The 22,053-nt window shown below is 37.7% G+C and overlaps 1 protein-coding gene across 1 annotated transcript; it reads right to left on the bottom strand.

Annotated features, from left to right (window-relative positions):
- Nucleotides 1–290: 290 nt before the first annotated feature.
- On the bottom strand, nt 291–14,154 carry scn4ba (sodium channel, voltage-gated, type IV, beta a). Its single transcript, XM_026192888.2, has 5 exons — nt 13,512–14,154; nt 5,809–5,972; nt 3,150–3,369; nt 2,795–2,924; nt 291–1,501 (listed from the first exon to the last, which is right to left on the bottom strand). Exons 1-5 carry the CDS (start codon nt 13,603–13,605, stop codon nt 1,408–1,410), a joined length of 702 nt encoding a protein of 233 aa, XP_026048673.1. The 5' UTR covers nt 13,606–14,154; the 3' UTR covers nt 291–1,407.
- Nucleotides 14,155–22,053: the final 7,899 nt, after the last annotated feature.

The following is a 22,053-nucleotide window of genomic DNA, read 5'->3' as shown; positions in this document are numbered from 1 at the left end:
ACAGTAAACTTGTCGGCCAATATTCTAAAAGTTATTTTTCAATAACCCTGACGTGGCTAAAAAGGTGTTAAACAGTTGCAGCAGTGTTGAGATGAGCATTGACAGAGCTTCCCGCAGTTCTGGCCAGCGTGGAGGGGACCAAACAGAGACACACAGAAATGTTCCTGTATTATGGTGTAATATATAATCTTATACGAAGCTATATAAAATGTGCACATGCTCAAAATGCATTGGTTATTAGTCAGAAGCAGCATGATTAAGTTCATTCCTTTCAATAGGGAGCTGGGTCTGGGGATTGTCTTTGATGGTGGTTAGGGTTCTTCTTTTTTTTATGTAAGTTCTTCTCACCAGCCAAGGGAGCAGAAGCAGAACAGGCACCTGTGTTTATCTAAAGCAAAACAATAAAACCTGTGCAGAACTGGATCTTTTATTCACCTAAGGTAAGCCCATTTGTTAGTCCCTGCTAACCAGCATTTCACAGAAAATCTTTGGCCCAAACAAACCAGCAGTGTGTCTAATCTGAACCCAGAAGTCACATGAAAATTGGCATTTCAGAGGTTAATGTCAGAAAGATCCTTTGGAAACAGTTGGGATTTACTCGTTACCTTTCAAACACAGTTAATCAGTAAAACAGCGCCCAGTGTTTAAAATGGCAAAATACAAATTTTACAGTCAGTGTTTAAAATGTAAAACTTCCTATTTTATTTATAAACAATTTATGTGATTGGGACTAAAAAATTTTATCTTTTCTTTATAACCAAACTTCTAGTCAGTTACCACCTGGCTTATTTTCATCCAGGTGCGTTTATATCATTTGAGAGCTAAGGGAAAGAATTTGAGCAGTGTTGTGCTGTTCTTCGACTGACATCCTGGCAGTTTTTCATTATGGCAGTTCAACATGGCATCAAAGATATTTGTTCCCACTGGTTGAGTATATCTAAGTCCAAGTTTCACTTGGAGTTGTAGAGTTCCAGACTAAGAATCCAACATATTGTAGCTTCTCAGCTGATACTGTAAAGCATGTTTTGGACTGGAAACTGAATACTGACATTGGGTGTATAAAAAAGATTTCGGCCTTGTGATGCGTTTTTGCTTTAACGTAGTGTGAATGTTATTAGATAGTAAGAAAGTACATAGAAAAAAATAACACATCAACTGCATAAATTGGAGATTGCAATGTGAAGAAAGTGGAGCAGAAGCTGTACAGTGGAACAAATGGGCTACCATGGTAAGTGAGAGAGATCCAGGCCTATGCACACTTCACACTTCCCAAATCTCAAGCATGATTTAAAATAGACATTTTTACAAGTTGTTTTTGTTAGCCGCTAGTAAGATAATTGATTTTTCGCTGAGTGTGTACATTTGTCTAACATATATACAAACATGTAGGCATACTTAACATTTTGTTCAAGCCTTTGGTGTCCCTTTGTTTTCAGTTTTGGCTCCTGAAAGACCATTTTCTGTGTTGTCATTCCCTGAGGAGCTCACTAGGCACTCTTTACTGTAGAGATAAGAGAAACAAAGGTTATATTGAACACCTATAAAAGGAGACAAATACAAGCGATAAGGGCCATGTGCCATATAAATTGCAGGGGTTTTAAAAAAACTTAACCCAATGAGCTTCAAATAATAATTTTGTTTTGGAAACATAGAATATGGGTGACATTATTTCGTTATTATATAATATAACAGATTCATAATAATTGCCCACTTTGTTCTGAGACAATTTGACCTATATTGTCAGCATAAAACCATTACTGATTACATCAGATATTTTAATTAGAAAAATACAAAAAAATCTATTAACATGGCCAAATGAGTGCCTGGGTCAGCCACAGTCAAACAACAGGGTAAATCTTTGTGACACAAAATTATTTTTCAGTAAATAATGTAGTTTTATATGAACTGGTGTTGATGATATGACATTAGACCTAGTGATAAAGGTTACAATGATTTTAGTTGTATTCATCGAATATAAATTGTTCATTTGTTATATGAAAGCAAATACTCTTGAAATTATGATGTAACACATTTGAATTTCCTCTAATATCAGATTTTCACTGCTAGATGCACTTTTTATGTCAATAAAAAAGATAACAGAAAGCTAATAATTCTACTTCTTTTGCAAACTGGAGTATGACAAGCAATTTCTTTCATTTTTATTTCCAACATTCAAACTTTTTGTTATACTTTTTAGAAATCAAATAAGACTTGCACATTTTAAAAATATTTGTAGTACATAAAAATATTATTTACGACATGTATGTATAAAGATCACTTGACTTATTCTTCATGTCAGTATGTCTTGTCTGAAAAATTGTGTTGCCGTAACAGTGCATTACTTGTGTGATTAAACAGGAAATATAAACAGTACTTCACCACACTTAATTATTCATAACTTCTGTACATTTCGTTTTGAGCTGCGTGTTGCAGGCTATAGTATCTGCAAAAGTCAATGACATCATAGGACTTGTAACATATGTATATGAATAAAAATATATGAATAAAAACCATATCAGGAAAAAAAATTCAATGGTTCCTTAAAAGCTGGAATTTTTTTTCATTAATGGTGAAAACTTCACAAATGTTTACACCCTATTTCACAAGATGTTAAATTTGTAGAAACAGTTATAAAACTAGCATATAATAGACCAAATTTCTTTTTGCCAGCAATACACAGTTTTTGGCTGTTTGACTGTAGCTGACCCAAATATATATGATAAAAAGATTATCTATAATCAGTATTGTTGATTTGTTCTAAATGTCCTTATAAGATAGTCAATGATCTACTCACTTTTTCTCATCATCCTTCTGCAGGAAGTGAACAACAACAGCCTTTATCACCATGACAATGATAACTAAGCCTATGACTCCACCCAACGCTGAGACAATAATGATTGTCAAAGTGTTGTCAACTTCCTTCACTGAAAAGGTAGAGAGAGAAAGAGAGAGAGAGAGAGAGAGAGTGACTTTGTGAGGACAAACAAGTATACAGAGTATGTAAAAACTGACTTAGAGCTCTAACAAGATTGAAACTAGATGCTAGTAGCATATATGTACTTGTATATGTACTTTATAAACACTTTCAGTCAGCAAGTCAGATAAAGCTCTATTTTTGTATGCCAGGTGTTTGTGCAACTTTTACATACTTTGATCCACCACTATAAGAGTGAAGATAGCACTGTGGTTGCGGTTCTTCTCTTTTGGATTCCTGGCAAAACAGATGTACTCTCCTTCATCTTCAAAGGTGATATTCCATAGCAAGATCGAAATGTTGTTACTCTTTGAGGAGCCGACAAACTCAACACGCTCATGGGACACACGGACCTTCGGCTCCACACCCTCCATAGGGATCAACGCTTCACATAACTACACACAAGATATTTCCTTAGATACACAGTATTGGGTGTCAGCTACACAGCATTGGGATGATGACACACTGTGTTGTAATTTTGCCTTTGTACACCACCACATCACACTGAAAACCAAAGACTTTAATTCAAGGGGTTTAACAAAAGTGTTTTATTACCTGTTTGGGCATTTTTATATATAGTTCCCCATTTTTAGAGACTCAAAAATAATTGACAAGCAGTTTTATGGCCAGGTAAAGGGTCCCTTGACACTTTCTTAAATATTAAGGAAATTGTGATCTGGACTTGAACTTGTATTTGGTAGCTGTCTGAAAGAACATGTAGTTATGCCATAATCAAGCTAAAAAAAAAAAACGTGGCCAAATCAGCTATTTGGCACATTGATCAAAAGATGGAATGAACCGGGCAGCTCAGCAAGACTTAAAGGCCAGGGAAACCTGTGGAGACACCTGTGAAGTGAATGATCATAGAATTCTTTCTTTGGTCAAGAAAAAAGTTCCTTCACAACTTCTAACAAAGTCAGCAACACTGTGGAGGTAGCTACATCATTGTCAAAGTCTACAATCAACAGATGTCTTGATTAATGGAAATACAGAGCATTTACAACAAGATGCAAACCAATGGTTAAAGATAGAAAAAAAAAAAGAAAAAATAATGATCTGAAGCGTGGTGAAGCCAATATAATGGCATAGGTATGTATGGTTTGCAACAGAACTCATTCACTTGTGTTTACGGATCACGTGACTGCTGTCAGTGGCTGGATGAATTCTGAAATGTACAGGGCTACAATTGCTCCTCAGATCCTGACAAATGTTGAAAAATTTATTGGGCAGCACAAAGTGCAAATCGTTAATCACCCAATGTATGCTGCACAAGCAACCAAAGAGCCTCTCAAGACAAAGAAACAGGATTTAATTAAATGACCAAGTGAGTCACATGATATCAGAACATGCTTTCCACCAGAGCATTCTTTTCAGTAGAGTTTAGAAGTCCAGTGTTGGGGAGTAACGGAATACATGAACTGGTGTTACGTATTTAAAATACAAAATATGAGCAACTGTATTCCCTTGCAGTTACCGTTTAAAACGGTGATAATTAGAATATAGTTACTTTGTTGAAATAACTGGATTACACAACGGTCTTTTCTTAGACTATCACCTCTCCAATTTTGGTAACTCCACACATAGCCAGAAACCCAAACAAGACACGAAATAAGAGGCTCCAATGTAAGCGTCCCATTAACATTGGTGGTGTCAGTTACACAATGGACCCAGCGACAGCACAACAGAGCCAGCAGAGTACGAGCAGGAATGGATTTCTTACTTTGAAATTCCGACACCACTTCATATTTAAAGAAGAAAGGGATGGGTGAATTTGACCATGCCATGCAAACACTGTTTGCCAGCAACCAAGCTGCTCGCAGCGTCAAAAGACTCCAACCTAAACAAACATCTGGAAATAAGTTCTTTTTTAACAATGAATGTTAGCCTACTGCAGCTACCTTGTTTTAGTTGTGGTAGCTACCTGGGTTATGTGCCACTTCAGTATCTCTGATGTACTATTGCTGAGTGATTTGTTACTATTACTGGATGCTACTCGCCACCGAACTAACATTGTTAGCTGGCGTTAGCCTAAGTTAGTTCATAGACTGCAGATTGTTAGACCTGCTTAAACATTAACAACCTGCGAGCTGCAAATAATCATGTGCAATTCTGAAAGCAGTCTATGAACTAACCTCAGCTAACGCAAGCTAACAATGTGATTTTGGTGGCAGGAAGCCTTCAGTAATAGTAATAAATCACACAGCAATAGTACATTCACGTAGTTGTAAAAAAACACGACAATATATTAAGTAATCCAAAGTATTCAGAATATGTTACTCACACTGAGTAGCTTAACGGAATACGTTAAAAACTACATTTTGGGGCATGTATTCTGTAATTTGTAGTGGAATACATTTTAAAAGTAACCTTTCCAACACTGCGGAAGGCAGACCTCTAGGCAGAGAGACCCACAAACAAGCAGCAGCTGAAGGTGACTGCAGTAAAGGCCTGGCATCTCAAGGGAGGAAACACAGCATTTGGTGATGTTCGTGAATTTTAGACTTCAGGCCGTCATAACCTACAGAGGCTTTTCAAATAATACAAGCAGATCCTGTGTATTAAAAAATGGCTGCATTTCCTAAACAGTTAATACAGGCTGTACTAAAAAAAAAAAAAAACAATCACATGTGATAGTTAACAAAGGCAAAATTACAAGAACTATCTGTTCATCAAAATACTTATGAACAAAACTGTATCCCCATGCCTTCAGAAATACAACAGCATACACTCACTGACTGTTTATGCGATGAGACACGAAACATATGAAAATGTCAGGAATCACTATTTTTATGCTTTTTTGTATCCCTGTTGGTGTTGTGGTTGTGTGCACGTACCTTTATGAGAGTTCCATTGTCATTATATTGCCAGTTGAAGTAGAGATTTTCGATGCCAATACATGAAGAGTAAGTGCAGGGCAACAAAACCGTGGAGCCATTCATTGCTTCGATTGAAGACACTTTACCTGTGGAAACTTCCAGTCCACCAACAGTCCATACGCCTAAACCAAGGGAGAAAGGAAAAGTTAAAAAGTTTTTAGAAAAGGATAGAAAACGGTTTTTGAAAAGCAATAAAAACACAATTATATAAGGCAAAATGAAAATAAAAAAGTAAAAGATAGTACAGAGTTTTGTGTTTGTTTGATATTTGCAATATTTGTTGTGGCATCAGTTTATTGAGACTTAATTATGTATGAATTCATTATGATATAACTTAAGTAAAAGTAGAATGTGGCCAAGTAGGCAACACTATTCTGTCTCTCTTCTTTTAAAATTAAATTGTGAATAAAAATCTTAATATGGAGTCTAAACCTAATATATTTAAAATTGCTGTCACAGGGAAAAAAATGACCACATGCTCCCTGATTACTTTTTTTGTGTACTTTATGGACTTTATGGCGAACTTTAGGCTTTGAAAAATTAGGTTAGGTTCTAAATGCAACTTTGCAGAAGCAACTGACAATTTTACCAAATGACATTTATACTGTATGATGTCCTCTATGTAAAACCTCTCTCTTTTATTGGTCTTAATGTTAAAAAAAAAAATGTAAAAAAAAAAAAAAAGAAACATAGAATTTTGGTACCATTTCTAAAGAGAAAAGATTTGTTCTCTAGTTCATCAGGTCAAACTAATTAAGCAATCAAAACCTTTGATTTTTTCAAGACCCAACTAATCCAATTTATGAATAGAGTATAAGAGTCATGCGACTTAAATTCACATGGCCAGGCATGTTATGTGGGTTTTGCAATGACAGCTGGTGTAATTCTCAGATTGTTGCTCTGGTTTCTCTCTCACACACTTGGGGTCTATTTATAAATACTCTCTTCCCCATTGACCTGCTCAGGATCACATTTCACTTGGACAAGGTACAGACAAGGTTAGAGTACATGTATGCCTCTGCTGAGGACACATAGACATAGACATGTATGTATACTTGCTTAAAAGAATTTTGCATCACCTGCTCTGGAATGCTTTGAATAAATCTGCGTTAGCACAAGAATCTCAAACACTTGAGTCCTCATATTACTGGATATGGATGAAATCATTTTACTACTTGAAATCACGTGTTCTAGGCACACATTGTCATTTACCATTTTTCAATTCAAATGTTAAAGAAATCAGAAAATGTATTAATGTGATTTGGAGGAAAAAAATTCAACAGCAGAAATATTGATACAAAGTTGCTTTTCAGCTGTATTGTTACCATCACAACACTGGCACTGGGGCTGGTTAATGAAACAAAAAAATACAATTAATGTGAAATAACCTTTTCTTAATATACATAGAAAAAGTTACTTGGATAGAACTCATTCAACAGACAGCACAACTTATTTTGTATTATATTAACTCATTCACTGCCATTGACGTCTATAGCCGTCAATTGCAGTGTATGAGTCAATGGGTTTAACTCATTCACTGCCAATGGCTGGCAGTGAATGAGTTAAGTATATTAATGGTGATTTGCTGTGTATGGCTAGAACTAATAAAACATTTTCAGAAAAAAAGTAATAGTGTTGTAAGAAGATTGTTTCAAGTAAGACTTACTGGAGCTGAAACTTTTAATTCGTACTGGGAAAAACACTCAGTATTTGAATTGTCATTCTTTCTGTTTTTTTATCAGCTGCTTTTGTAAAATGATATAAATAAAAAGAAAGATATTGCTGAAGTAAGCGTTTAGGGTTAATGATACAAGCAAGGGATTGTAAGTGTGGGTGGAACTCCCACTGAAGAGTATTGGGTTCCAGTAGTGCAAATACATAGACAAAAATAAACCTCTGTCTGTGGTCAAAAGAGCTTGCAAAGAAAAGCGCCTGGACTTCTTTAAGTTGCTTGAAGACGTTTCACCTCTCATCCGAGAAGCTTCTTCAGTTCTAAGGTCAAATGGTGGAGAGTCCCAGATATAAACCTAGTGGGAGTAACCCCCCACAGAGGGACAAAAGGACCCCCTGATGATCCTCTAATCGCCTGAGCCAAGGTGTGAAACTGGGTGTGGGTCCCAATCAGCCAGAGTTTCGGGTGTGTTCATTGTGAAACCTGGCCCCACCTTATCATGCGAATTCCTGAGGTCAGATGGCCCAGGATGTGAGTGGGCGTTAAGGCGTCTGGGAAGGGATCTCAAAACTGGATTATAGATGGCAGAGAGTTGGTGTCGTAAACCCCCGCCTCTGTTCAAAGATGGTCGCTCACAGTGGACATAGATGGCTTCTTTCACTCCTCTTTCAAACCAAAGAGGAGTGAGTGAAAGAGGAGTGAAAGAAGCCATCTATGTCCACTGTGAGCGACCATCTTTGAACAGAGGCGGGGGTTTACGACACCAACTCTCTGCCATCTATAATCCAGTTTTGAGATCCCTTCCCAGACGCCTTAACGCCCACTCACATCCTGGGGCATCTGACCTCAGGAATTCGCATGATAAAGTGGGGCCAGGTTTCACAATGAACACACCTGAAACTCTGGCTGATTGGGACCCACACCCAGTTTCACACCTTGGCTCAGGCGATTAGAGGATCATCAGGGGGTCCTTTTGTCCCTCTGTGGGGGGATACTCCCACTAGGTTTATATCTGGGACTCTCCACCATTTGACCTTAGAACTGAAGAAGCTTCTCGGATGAGAGGTGAAACGTCTTCAAGCAACTTAAAGAAGTCCAGACGCTTTTCTTTGCAAGCTCCTTTGACTACGATGACCTGGATGACTGAGAACCTTCACAGACACAAACCTCTGTCTGTATTTTATTTATTTATTTATTTTTTCAGATGAAATTAACTAAAAGAGTTCCTTCTGCAAGTCACATATTGGTTATAATAAATATGTGCACTACCTTACAAATAAATATTTATACATCAAGGAAGCATCAGTTTGTTTGGCTTTGCTTTTTTGGTCATCTATATGCTTTTGTCCTACCCGCTCTTCTTGATTTTTTTTGTAACACCTGGTATTTAACTCTTCAGTTATGCTGACTCATCCACTTTCAGCTCAAGCATTTTTAGTTTTGAACTTGTTTGTTTTCTGATTCCACTTTTGCTCTGTTTTAATAGCCTGACTTACTTTTTTATAGCACTGGACAGTCTGGACAATTCTGCTTTCACTCCTTTTATCCCTCAATCTTTCTGTCTTAGTTGCTTTCAGAAGTTGCTCCTGGGGGAGACAATCCCTAAATAAGAACATGGAAACATATGTGTGTGTGTGTGTTCCTGTCTAGCTATCTTTGTGAGGACCGAAATCTGCATTCTATTATACTAGTGAGAACCAACAGTCACTTGTGAGGACACACAACCCGGTCCTCACAAATTTGAAGGCATTTAAAGGTAATTTTGAGGCTCAAAATGTGGTTTTAGTGTCAGTTTTACAATTAGGTTATGATTAGGTTTAGGGTAAGGGTTTGGGTTAGGCATTCATTTTTAATGGTTAGGGTTAGGGTAAGGGGCTAGGGAAAGCATTATGTCAATGAAGGTCCTCAGTAAAATAGCTGAACGGGGTTGTGTTTGTGTGTGTGTGTGTGTGTGTGTGTGTGTGTGTGTTTGTATTTTCTACTTTAAGAGGCTTAGAGGTTTTGAACATTGAACTATCTTTTAAACTCTTTGGTAATTGCAACAATGAAAACAAACATTTATCTCTATCAGTAATTAGTTGCACATTTTCAGTGAATAGTCTGTGAAACAAAATGCTCTAGTGGAGAAAAAAAAAGATGTTATCCATTTCCAAAAACGTTTCCAAATGGATTATATGGTGCCCCCTCCTCATGCTTAGAAATAAACTTGACACCTCCTTGGCTTTACTGCTCTCTACTATCATGGTTTTGTACATCACTTTTCTCTTCACTATCCTCTTTTTTTGTCTAAACAGTTTGTCCTGAAACCGCCCACAGATTCACATCCTGAAGTAGTGTACAATTCACTTATGTAATGTATGCAGTTATCTTTTTATGTGACGTGTGTGTCTGTGTATGTGTGTGCATGTGCATGTATGTGAACTGTATATATGCACTTACTTTAAGTGTTTGTGTACATATCAGTAATACTGAAGGTCTGAAAAGCAACTGAGTGTGTGCATGTATGTGCATATGTGTCTGTGTGCATGTATGTGTGTGTGTGTCCTTGCCTGACTGTCAAGGTGACTGTTTTTTTTCTTCTTCTTTTTTTAAGTAGGCCAGTAATTGAAAAGTTAATGTATTTCTAAGAGAACCCATAGAGAACTGACTGAGGACACTATTCTGCAATATATACAGGGAAGTGATGGGAAATGTGGGAGAGGGGGGTACTATGAACAAGGAAGCGTAGGTAATGCAGGAGTTACAATGTGTAGGAAGTGATGGAAAGGGGTCACAAGGAAAGAACAGGGGAATGGATATGAGAGAGGTGAGGCATGTGAGATGTCCTTTTCAAGGTGAATGGGCAAAGAATTACACCAGCAGCTGAGTTACTTAATAGGCAGAGCTGCTGGTATTGTGGGACAAGATAGTTTCAGTTTTTCACTTCAGGTAATATATGCAATGTGATATTCATACAAACAATGCTGCAGTAACTGCATTTTCAGGCACAGTACTGGAGAAATGTTAACATGATTACTATGTTACTCCATGATCACTCTATCATTTTGCTTTTTACTGTATCTTTTGTTTATTCGTCACAAAAAAGGATGATGAATAATTTTGCGTGAATGAAAATGGAAAAAATGAAAGTAGTTGGCATGACAGTTGTTCCAACCTTTTGCATCTTCCATGCTGAAAAGTTACAGATATCTGAAGATTGTCTTTATTCTGCAAAAAAGTCATTATTCCAAGTTTTGTCTGTGGTCCTGCTGCAATAACAGCTTCTGTCTGTTAATACTGAATGACACTTTCATATAGATCCGGAGATGTTAATGAGAACAACCTACTGTTAAACATTTTTCCTTAATTTCACACCTGACTTTTATTGGGACCTTTGCTTCACTGCCTTCATTCTCTTCATTCTCTGTTGCCAAAAGGTTTTGTTGTGACATATTGCTGTAATACTTTGCACATTACTTGATTTAGGTATTACTTGATTACATAAGAGAAACAGTTGAGCATTCCAATACAGACACAATTTAGATAAATAACCATATCCTGAATATATAAGATGTTAACAATGATAAAATGCATTTAAGGTGGACATTTTCATAACAGATGAACCGGATCTCTTAAATAGAGGTGAGAATATCCTCCAGAGAACCAGCCCATCCATTTATGTCCATTGTAATGGACATTTGTTTTTGGTCTCTATCTTGTGACTTATTTGAGCTATCATAATAAGTCCTAATGTACTAAATAGAGGACATCCTGGGCTTTCCATTGATATCTTGTGCATTTCGGTGCTCTCTTTTAGCTCCAAAGAGGAAGGAAATCCCAAAAATAGTTCAATGGGAAGATTCTTTCCTCAGTTCTCAGGAGGATATAGTCAAATGAAAGTATTTATTCATAAGTGTAGACCTTGAATTGAAATTTAAGTGTTCTTCTAACTTGGAATATGGACTGTCGGGCTGTTGTTGAGTCATGATGTTAAGTTAAAATTTAAGTTATAATCTATTCATTTGTGAAAATGAAGGTATTTTGGGGATATTGAGTTACATATTTTAATGTTTAAGAACCTACGGTGACACCTCTTATATAATCTATTTTGTTGATTGAACTTGATGTTGCTGTTTTACTGCTCCCATAATTTTCCTGAGTGTGGAAATGGGTCGGGCTCTTATGGGTTAAAAGATATTTGAACTTATTTTATTTAAATTTACAGGTACTTAATGTAAACCAATCTCGCACCACCACTTGAGTCAGACTGTTAATGCTCTATAATGCTGTGGCTATCCTTTAAGAATTTGCTGATAAAAAATATAATTTGTTATACAGTTTATGCTTCTTTCTTATTTGTGTTAGCCTTGCCTGTACTTATCTGTTGGTGTATCTAATGTCTGCTGGGACAGTGGGATTCAGTCTGAGAATATGTACTTATGAGAAAATGATTTCAGAGAAATTCCACTGAACTTAGCTGGTAATTTAGACAAAACAACCAGATCAATGCTGTTTTAGCAAGATTTTTGGGAAAATATTTTACTAAGAAAGTGTTATTTGGTGCAGTATGACTTTCCACAACACTCAACAATTTCATTTGGAAATATGTGTACTGACAATGAAATACAACAAGAAACAAATGAATATGAATAAGATGTATAAGATGAATAATTGTAAAATTGTGCTTTACAACTATTTTTTGTGTATGCGAACTATGATGTAAATGAAGTGTGTATATTGCCTGTATTTGTTCCTCTTTCTTAAATGAATATTTTGTTAAAAGTTTCTGGTACATATATTTATCATATCTATTCAAAAGAACTAAACTATTGTTTAATCCCTTTAAAGTGAACTAATGTTGCATTGTGTTAGCTAGTCAGAAGTGTGTTCGCATGTTTTCAGTATGGGACATGCTATGACCAAATTTGACCCTACTGGGACAAGTGATGATTTGGTCTTGGTGCTGCCGCTAACCTGGACTCATGGACTCTTGAATAATTTAGTCAATAACTTTACCAAAATGCAAAATTACATGTGTTATTGAACTAAAGTTATTTGTTTTAATATTTACCCCTGATGTTTGGTTGGAAAACATAAAAAGCCCAAATATTTGCCAAAAAATAAAACAAAACAAAATTGAAACAACAAAGTGCTGTTTGTTTTTTTAGTTTTTTTATCTAAAACACATTTTAAAAAGCGGAAAGATAAGATGCATTCTAATCTTACTTGTCGGTTATCTAAAGACGACACTAATATTGCGATACTGGACACATACTAGTTCCATTTTTCTTTCATAAAACTCAATGGTGCTCAACTTTCCAAACAACTGAGAGCCAGGGGGGGATTTTTGGATGTGGGGGCACTATTGGGCACTACAACAAAATCAGGGAGGGTACGAGCAAAAGCACAGATCATCACTGCACCACTACGTCATTACCAGTAATGCTATGTTCACACAGGCATGCATGTAGATAAACTATAGCTTGTTTTTCTTTACTTTGAAAACCAAAAGTTAATTATTTGTTTTAGTTTCTCCTATATGAAGGCTATGTTTAAAGTAGAATTTCAAAGTGCGAAGTGTCAGTTACTCAAACAGTCCAGCAGCAACCCTACAACATGAAACTGATCTAAGTCAAAGGTTTGTATTGTTGGCCTGATTGTTTAACAATTAAACATCACCTGTGACAGCACCATACATTGTAGTGTTTGGGTATGGAAAGATAATGATTAAACATGAGTGCTGAAGCAGATGCGACAGAGCAGCAGATGTAGATATAGCAGATATAGAATAACCAAAAAAAGGTATTGATTTACTGTAAGAGGGCTGTACCACCCACTCAGACATAATAAATAAGAAAAAGCGAGCAAAAGGAGCAAATGAAGAAGGTCTAAAGGGCACAGAAACAAGTTAAAATGTATAGGCAATTAAAGGGATAGCCCCATCCAGAGACATGTTTGAAAAGAGTGGAATGACATGGCACTTAAAGGTACAGAGATAAGTGTAACTCACCAAGCAGCAGTGCAACTGCCAGACCAGCGTGAAGTAGATCCCCTGATCTCAGTCGACCAGAGACACTTGAACCAGTGCTGTCCACTGACGCCATGACACCTACGCCACCTGTCTGTCTCTGTTCTTCTCTGCCTGTCTATATGTATACAATGTGTGTCTCTGTCAGTCTGTCTCCTTGTCTGCCAGTCACTGTGAGTGTTTGACTTATGTGCCTCTGGACCAAGGTGGGACACTGAGCTGTGCAGCTGAAGGCAGAGTCTTGCTCTCAGTCCCTCCCTCTTCTCTCCTCCTCTGCACTCTGTCCCAGTAATGAACAGAATGAGGAAGCGCAAAAGAGAGAAGGATAAAATTTCTTTAGGGAGCTTTCTCACATCAAGTTGTTCCTTGCACTGCTCTCCTGCAGCCCGGGGAAGCAGAGGAAAGGAAAGACTGAAGAATGCAGCAGTTGAACAAAGAGTGCAGCCTCTCTGTTTCTTTGCCTCCCTCCTCTCCTGTCCTCTGTCGCTGTCTCTGGCAGACACAGTGGTAATTATCCAGCAAAGCAGAGTGTGAGGCGAAAGGCATAGAGGAGTAGCGAGGCAGAGCGGCACCAGGGTAGCAGCGTTGTGTCAGACCGCTCCACTCCTTTAACAGCAGCAGGAATAGTCAGGTAACCAGGCTGGCCAACAAACCCCATGGGTGGGAGGGAGACATAGGCTGGAGGGGGAGGAGAACACACAAGAGGCACAGAAGGATGCTGGAGGAGAGCCAGCAGGCAGAAAAGCAGAAAGTATGCGTGTTTCCCGTGCCGGCACAGGGAGAAATGAGGTACTGCAGAGGTAGAGGTGAAGAGAGAGCGAGCGAGAGAAGGAGGGGATAGCGAGTGGGGGTGAGGGGTACTGGGTGATGTCTGCTGCCACATAGATGCACACACACACATGCGCCCAGCACAGAACGGCTGAGTCAGCCTTTGCTCAAGAAGGTCTCCGAGTCAGTCACGGGGTGGGTGTTTCACCCATACCACATACTTCACTACATCATTTGCTCATGTCTCCACTTTCATGCTTCTCTCATTTCATGGTTCAACTTTATATCTGTGTTGGCAATCGCATTTTGCTTCCAGTGGCTCTCTTCCCTATACTTGAGTTTCACAGCAGCAGTGTTGAGTTTGTCATCAAAATATCACTACAGTGGAATTTTTTGTAAAGAGTTTTCAGGTTTTTATCCCCCAATAAAATCAGTATGTGCGAGCATAGTGTCCACAGTTCACATGGTAGCAATTCACTTGAAGATAGCAACAACGACTGACAAGCTTTTGGTATTAGCACTTTTTTCGATTTTTAGATCATCTCAAGAATTTGATTCAAAGTTTTAGGTGATCTATTGGAATGGTTCCTAAGCAAGATCTTCAATTTGAACAAGACTTTTTCTCGTACAAATTTGGACAAAACCCATATTGCCTGTTTGTTGCCTGACAAAGACAAAACTCCACCAAGCTTACTGATGGTGGCTTTGGCTAGAAAAGTTCAGAAGGACCCCCCAGATACTTGCGTGCAAAATGCCAGAAAGAAGTGAGAACATGATCTTTGTGCAAAATGGACCCATTTAAAATGTCAAACAAAAATAGGTTTATGGGCATACAATAATTATGCAGCGCTTCCATATGTGTGTGACCTGTGTCTCCTTTAGATTTGCTTGACATATCACTTATAGCTGCAGGCCTCCTCATTAAAGTTCAACCAATACAGCTGTTTCCAAAAAAGAAGCCTTCATTTACTGCACTTTAGCTTTCATAGTTTTATTATTACGGAAGACAAAAATCTGTATCTGACATACATTTGTATAATGTTTATTAATTAATTAGCTTTTCTTTATGCAACAAGAAATATATATTTTTGGAGATTTAACAGTAAGTTAGTTAGTAAATCAAATAGTTTAAAACTTGCAATATTTTATATGTATATTTGATTTATCACAGTTGATTAATGAACATACTAGGCTATTTGATACTTGTTCATGTGCGACACATCATGTGTTCTGACTCAAACAGAGTGATGCAAAGTGGTGTCTCATCTGTAAAAAATAGGCGATCATAACATTGCAAAATAAAGTTTTAACCTTCGAGTTTGTGATTTTGTTTTCTTTTGTTTGCCATAAAAGTTTGGAACAAACTACCTATTGATATAAAAAAATATTCAGGTGAGCAAAGTGAGTAAATATGTGTGTTAAAATGTAAAAGAATTCTGTTAAATAAAGTGTTGCAGAAAATGACTTTGCATAATTTTGAGTGTGTATTGTGGTTAAATGTGTTAATGTCATGGTTTAATAAAAATATTTATTCTAATTCCCTCTAATTGAATTGTGGTGTTATTGGACTTTATTTGAGTGTAGCAATACTGACAGTCAACTACAGAAAGGGTGGAGCCTATCATAGGATTGTTTTTATGCCTGATTGTTTGCTTGCAATGTATAAAGGGTCTTCTTAACACCATGTTACAAAACATGGATGCACCAAGGCATTACCTGACCATAGCATACCTTTCAATAATCTAAGCCTGGCCTTCAACCCAACTCAGCGAAGGACCACTGCGACAAGTTGTAGTTGAAATGTACAGCCTGGCCTCATTCACAAGATTCATGTCTTCCCTACCAATCAACAAACACATTAATAATATTGTCACTAACGTCAGAGCCACACAGGGCCATTTCTCATAACAATTTCTACACCCAGTATAATTTCCCATTTCACTTAGTGATGTAAGTAAAACGTAAGCAAGCAACAAATTTTGCCTCTGCCTCATGTCAAGTCTACTGGCCTTTACCTGCCATCATAACATTAAGCTGAAAGAGCGAGACTACTTTTTTGCGGCACTGCAGCCTTGCAAATGGAACTGTTCGTCATCTGTAAATTGCTAGCACTCCTTGTGTACCCCACAATCACATCTAACATCCTGAAGAAAATTATAAATGAATCAGATTAGTCATACACAAAATAAGCTACAGTCATAACAGACTCATCCCGCCCACTGTACTCTTTGGCTGCAAGTGAATATCCACAGACAAAACACCACAACATGTTGACATGTTTAAGAACATCTTCAAATGTCTGTGTATTTGTTCTTCTTTACTTTGATTTTGATTATTTAAATTGTTGTTATTGCTCGGGAAAACTGATATAAGGTTGAGGAAGGCAACATTCTGCACATTTAAATGTAAGCAAAAACACTATAAAGTCTGCTGATACATGATTTTATCTTCACTACATTAAAGAATTCCATTTTCTAGAGTCTGACACATTTTCACAGATTAATATTTAATTATCACACAATGATAATGATCATTGGTGTTAATTACACCATTCAGTCTTATAAAAAACAAACAAACAAAAAATGCAAACACATTTGATGTTTGACCCAAGAAAAAAATAAAAGATGAATAAACATAAATAAAACACTGATGATGTGTATTATGCATGCTCCTTACCACTTTCGAGATTTTATTTCCTGTTTTTTCTCCTTTTTTTCAGAACTATCCAAACAGACGCGATGGATCCTTGACCTCCCCAGCTTGCACACACCCACATGTTGTCAGATGATACATCGTTTGGAATTTAATGTCATTTCCAAGTTCGAGTATGTGTGGGTTGCACTGATACATAGTGAGAGACATCCTCTGCCTTTACACAGCAAGGTATGTGTAGGCAAATATGTAGATGAATTCTTAGTAAATCCATGATATATGCACACGGCAAAAGAGGCAGAATGAGATGCATACACATATACAGTGATAAATCAACACATCCATCTTTGCATATGCACACTGCCACACAGTCACATGTGAGCACATGCTCACACACCTGCCACTGGACAGGGTGACCTTGGATGTGTGTAAAGAAGGAAGGCAAAGCAAGAGAGGATGTTGCACTAAAGAGAGAAGAAGAGAACATTTAGGATCAGGAGTGGAGGATGTGGGTCAGCGGAAGAGAAGTTAAAGGAAAGGAAAGACAGGATGGGTACAGGAGGAAAGAAGGGATGAGCGGTCAGGGGAGCAGGTGGGGGGATGACAGGAGCTAGGGGAGGAGAGATGACAGGAGGCAAAGGAGGGAGGTGAGATGAGAGGCGGAGAGAGGGAGGGAGTGGAGGATCTGTTTCTGGGACGGCCAAGCCAGTGAAATGCTGCAGTGGTGCCATACTGCTCTGAATACAGCTACAGAGAAACACTGAGCTCTTAGTCCCTTCCCTCTCCTTTTTTCTATTTCCATACCTCCATCCTCTCATAGCCATCCACCCAGCCACCCACCACTTTCACCTCTCTGGTTAACCTTCATCTCACCCCATACTTCGACCCCCCCCCCCCCCCCAACCCCGCCCCCCACCCCCCCCTCTCTCTCTCTGCACCAGCCGGTGAGTGAGCAGATTTCACAACGCATCTGAGTGGAGGAAGACAAGGTGTGGGCCTCTCTCCACCTCTCCTTTTCATCTGTCCTTCCTCCTTTTCTTTACCTGAGCAGGTCAATCTGTCTCTGCTTCTCCAGCACCCATTCTCTTTGTCGCCCTTTTCAGATGTTGCTGCATGCTTGACTTTTTGTCTTTCATTGTCTTTGCTTTCTTTTTCAAATTTGTGTTGTTCCTGCAGTTTGTGCTCCCGTTATTTATATGTCTATCCATCCATCTGTCTGTCGGTGCGGATCCGCATTCATCAAAAGGTGAGTCATGTCTAAAAGTTAAGAGCAAATGTGCTGTCCATTTTGATTCGCACACTCACACACCTACCAGTAAAGTTAGAGATGTTAAGTACCAGATGGCAAAGCCGATATTTTATGAACCTCAGCTGGCCTCTTGCTGAAAATTAGTTTTGGAGGTTTATTGTGCAGTATTATATTGTCTCATTGTTAAAAGTCAGATATCAAGTTGTGTATAATTGGCTCAGTACTCTTTAACAAGATGGTAGCTTGGTGTCTAAAAGGTTTAAGTATAAAAACTGTTTGCAGAAATAAGTTTTGTGCAGTAGCACTGTAGCCAGACCCTTTAAACTCATCATTTTGTTGTCTTTAAGTTTTTATTTTTGTTTGGGTTTATATGTCCCACATGTTGTGTGATTAACTTCACAAGAACATTTAAATCTCCTATTATACATGATAGGAATGTTTGTCAAACTACACACAGCTGTTATTAGCTGTTTCTCTGTAGACTTGTGCTTTTGGTTTCTCGACCATGGTTTTTAATCTGACATTTCTGTATCACCTTTGTAGTTTGAAGTGTCAGATTTGTTGCACTGTTGTCATTATGAAAGCTCTTCCAGAGCTGAAAACATTATTTCAAAATCGAAGTATTACTGAAACTGCCTTCTGGGTCTAAGATAGATCAAAACAATCTGTGCATGGTTTGATGTAGGTTTGCTTCTTGTCTGCGTTGTAGTAAAGACACTGAATGCATCCTTTAATCTTCATTAACAAAGTCACCTCTGATTCATTCTCAGTGGAGCAGCTCCAACTTTTCCTCTTGGATGAGATCAGAGTACAGCTTGGCTTTCTAGCTTTGAGACTAATTACTGCTCGTATAATGTGTACTTGAGCTATCATAGTGTAAAGAACAGATCCTTGGAACAGTTGAAAGATACTCACTTGGTGGCATAGCATAGTAGTAAAAGAAAATATGCTGCGCAATACTGTCAAAGACAGAGGTGAATGATGGGATGCTATAAGTCGCAACATGGTTACAGCTGTTAGCGGTGTTAATGGATGAAGGATTTGATAGCACAGGTTAGCTTTGACTCTGAAAAAGGGGTTCCTACTGTGGCAATTGCATGGAGGTCTGAATCCTTGCCAGTTTTCTTTGGTGACTTTGTTTTCCACTCAGTGCAAAGACATGAGGCGATGCCAGGACTCTAAATAGACTGCAGCATAAAGCGAGAGTTATGTTATCATGCTTGTGACAACTGGTGCTATATTGATTTTTACTTGTTCCTGTAATCACACAACATTTTTGATAATGCATAATGCGCTTCCCCATCTTGGTGTTGATCCTGCATTGTCATAATAATGTTCCAAGATCAACATTGCACCTGACCAATCACTTTGTTGTGATGTCCTAGCTTTGCAATGTGGGAAGAAAAGAAACAAATACCTTTGTTAGTATAACATTTCACAAAGTGTTTTCTTTATTAATACACAGAAAACAATAAATTGAAAAACAATAAATATATATAAAATTAGGTTAGCTATTAGCCAAATTTATGCTACTCATGTTATTGTGCTAGTGGTAGCCTTGAATAGAATTAGCCAATTTTTGCTAATGATAAAAGAATCCCACATACCACAACATACTAAGAGGAAGCTATCAAAGCAGATTTAATGTATGCCAACCTCAGCCCAGCAGTCAGAGCCTGATCTTTATCAGGTAACAAAAGCAGTGATGAGCAGCCAGGCTTGTAGCACATTGGCTTACATTTCTCCCTGTACATGGTTCTACAGTGTAGAATTGTAGTTGATTGCTTTAAAGTGTCTTCGCGCTGGTTTTCAGCTTTGCTTTGTATTTTCAGCTCTGTACAGAAGACGATTCGGGCTACTGGAATAAAAAAGTGGGGGCCTCTTTTTTCAGAATTCTGAGAAAAAAGTCAGAATTCTGACTTTCTTTCTGTGTGGTCAAACAAACACTAGAAGACAAATTGTTGGGATTTGTGCCAGAGAGTCAATAAGTAGCTCAAGCTTAACACTATCCGGTTGTTCAGTGATGACGCGACGAATCTTACTTCCAGGTCTAAAGTAGTCTGCGTTTAATATGGCTTTTGTGTTGTTAACATGTTTAATGTTATGTATTTTCTTCTATTTGATCTCAAAAAGCTCCTAAAACAGTCAGTGATCCCTGTTGAGCTCCCTCGGCTTTTATTACCACTAATCATTTATTTAAGCTCAGTTTTAAAACCTTAGGATGTAACTACAGCCCAGCCCATGCAGCAGTATATGAATGACTAACCTCGTATTGTGGATGGATTATCTCAGTTGTTCTCCTGGCTGAAATTTGGTCCTTTTACAGCATCCTGCCATGCGATTACATTTGTTCCTGACCACCGAGAACACTCACGTTAACTTTTATCGAGTGGAAAAAAAGTTAGCTTGTTTATATTATGCTAACATAGCTGTGTCGCTAGCGGTCACGTAGCACATCATTAGCTATAGCTAGCCCAACTTCAGTAACCCTACAAACGTCACTGCTGTTTAGTTTTCTGTCTTCATTTATACTGGAAGTGATAACAGAGCTGTACGTTTTAATTTGTTTCCTAAACCCCGCAGTCAGGACATGCTATATTTTATTTAGATAGAAGCTAGCGAGCTAACTCCCTGCTAACTTCTAACTCCGTTAAATGTCATAAATTCCGTTTTCATGGATGCCTGGATGTTAAACTCAATTGTTACACCTGGTAGAGCAGAACGCTGATCATTTTATTAAAGATGAAAGACTTTAGACAGTTTTTCAACTCTCAGTAATGCCATAGTGATCGTTTGATATATGGACCTGCAGCGGAATTTAGACCCAGACATGGCTAGTGACGTCAGACTGAACAATCGGCTTGACTGGTAATAATGTGACAGTGCATTTCATGTTATGGACTAACAGGAAAGTAACATATCAATCAGTGTAACAAATAATTTTCTCTGGTGTGTAAATAAGTAAGACAATGAAATATGAAATGAAGAAAAAAAAAACCCCAAAAGGTACCAAGTGATGTGTAACATATTGCATTTTTGCAATGATCAGAACAAACATGTATATCTAATGGATGGATGGTTAAAAAAGGACAAAAACCTGATATTTTCATATATATTTATTTGAAATACATTGCCACTTGTTTAGAGGCAGCGCAGTGCAAGCATAACTTGATGTCCACTAACATGTAAAGTGATATAACAGAAACTATTCAGGGCAAATTCATAGCTTGAGGTGGAAAACAGCAGTGCACAATATCTAGCACATTATATTTTTTTTTAACTGTAAACTGTTTTGAATAATAAGTATACTACACCACAATATATACTATATTGCTGATAAAACCTGTCTGGTGATAACTGCAGTAAATTTGCCCTAAATGTTAATCTGCCATCATCTTATGGGTCAACAAACCCTGTAACTTAAACATGCATGATTACACACAGACAGCAGTGTACCAGGAAATGTGTGTGTGAATGGGTGGATGACTGGATATGTAAAGCGCTTTGGGGTCCTTAGGGACTAGTAAAGCGCTATATAAATACAGGCCATTTACCATGTGAAAAAGCTAATGAAAAAACTCAAAATTTTGTAATCACTTTATTATTCTTTAGCACATGATTGTACGAAGTGACAATTCTAGCTTTTATTGACCAGCACAGAGCAATACAAGGTTGTGAACATATTACAGTGACTAGATGTGCCATTAATATTTGATGAAATTATGCAGTGCATCATCCATAATAATGGACAACAAATGATAAAATCATAGATCTTAACAGACCTAAATATAGACCTGTACACAACTTTTTTAAAAAAAAATTTTTTAACAGAGCCAAAACCCAGGTCAGGCCAAG

This window comes from Astatotilapia calliptera, chromosome 14, assembly GCF_964374335.1.
Source record: "Astatotilapia calliptera chromosome 14, fAstCal68.1, whole genome shotgun sequence".
NCBI classification, from domain to species: Eukaryota; Metazoa; Chordata; class Actinopteri; order Cichliformes; family Cichlidae; genus Astatotilapia; species Astatotilapia calliptera.
The sequence above is the reverse complement of the archived record's forward strand: the minus strand, read 5'-3'. Positions and strand labels throughout refer to the sequence as shown.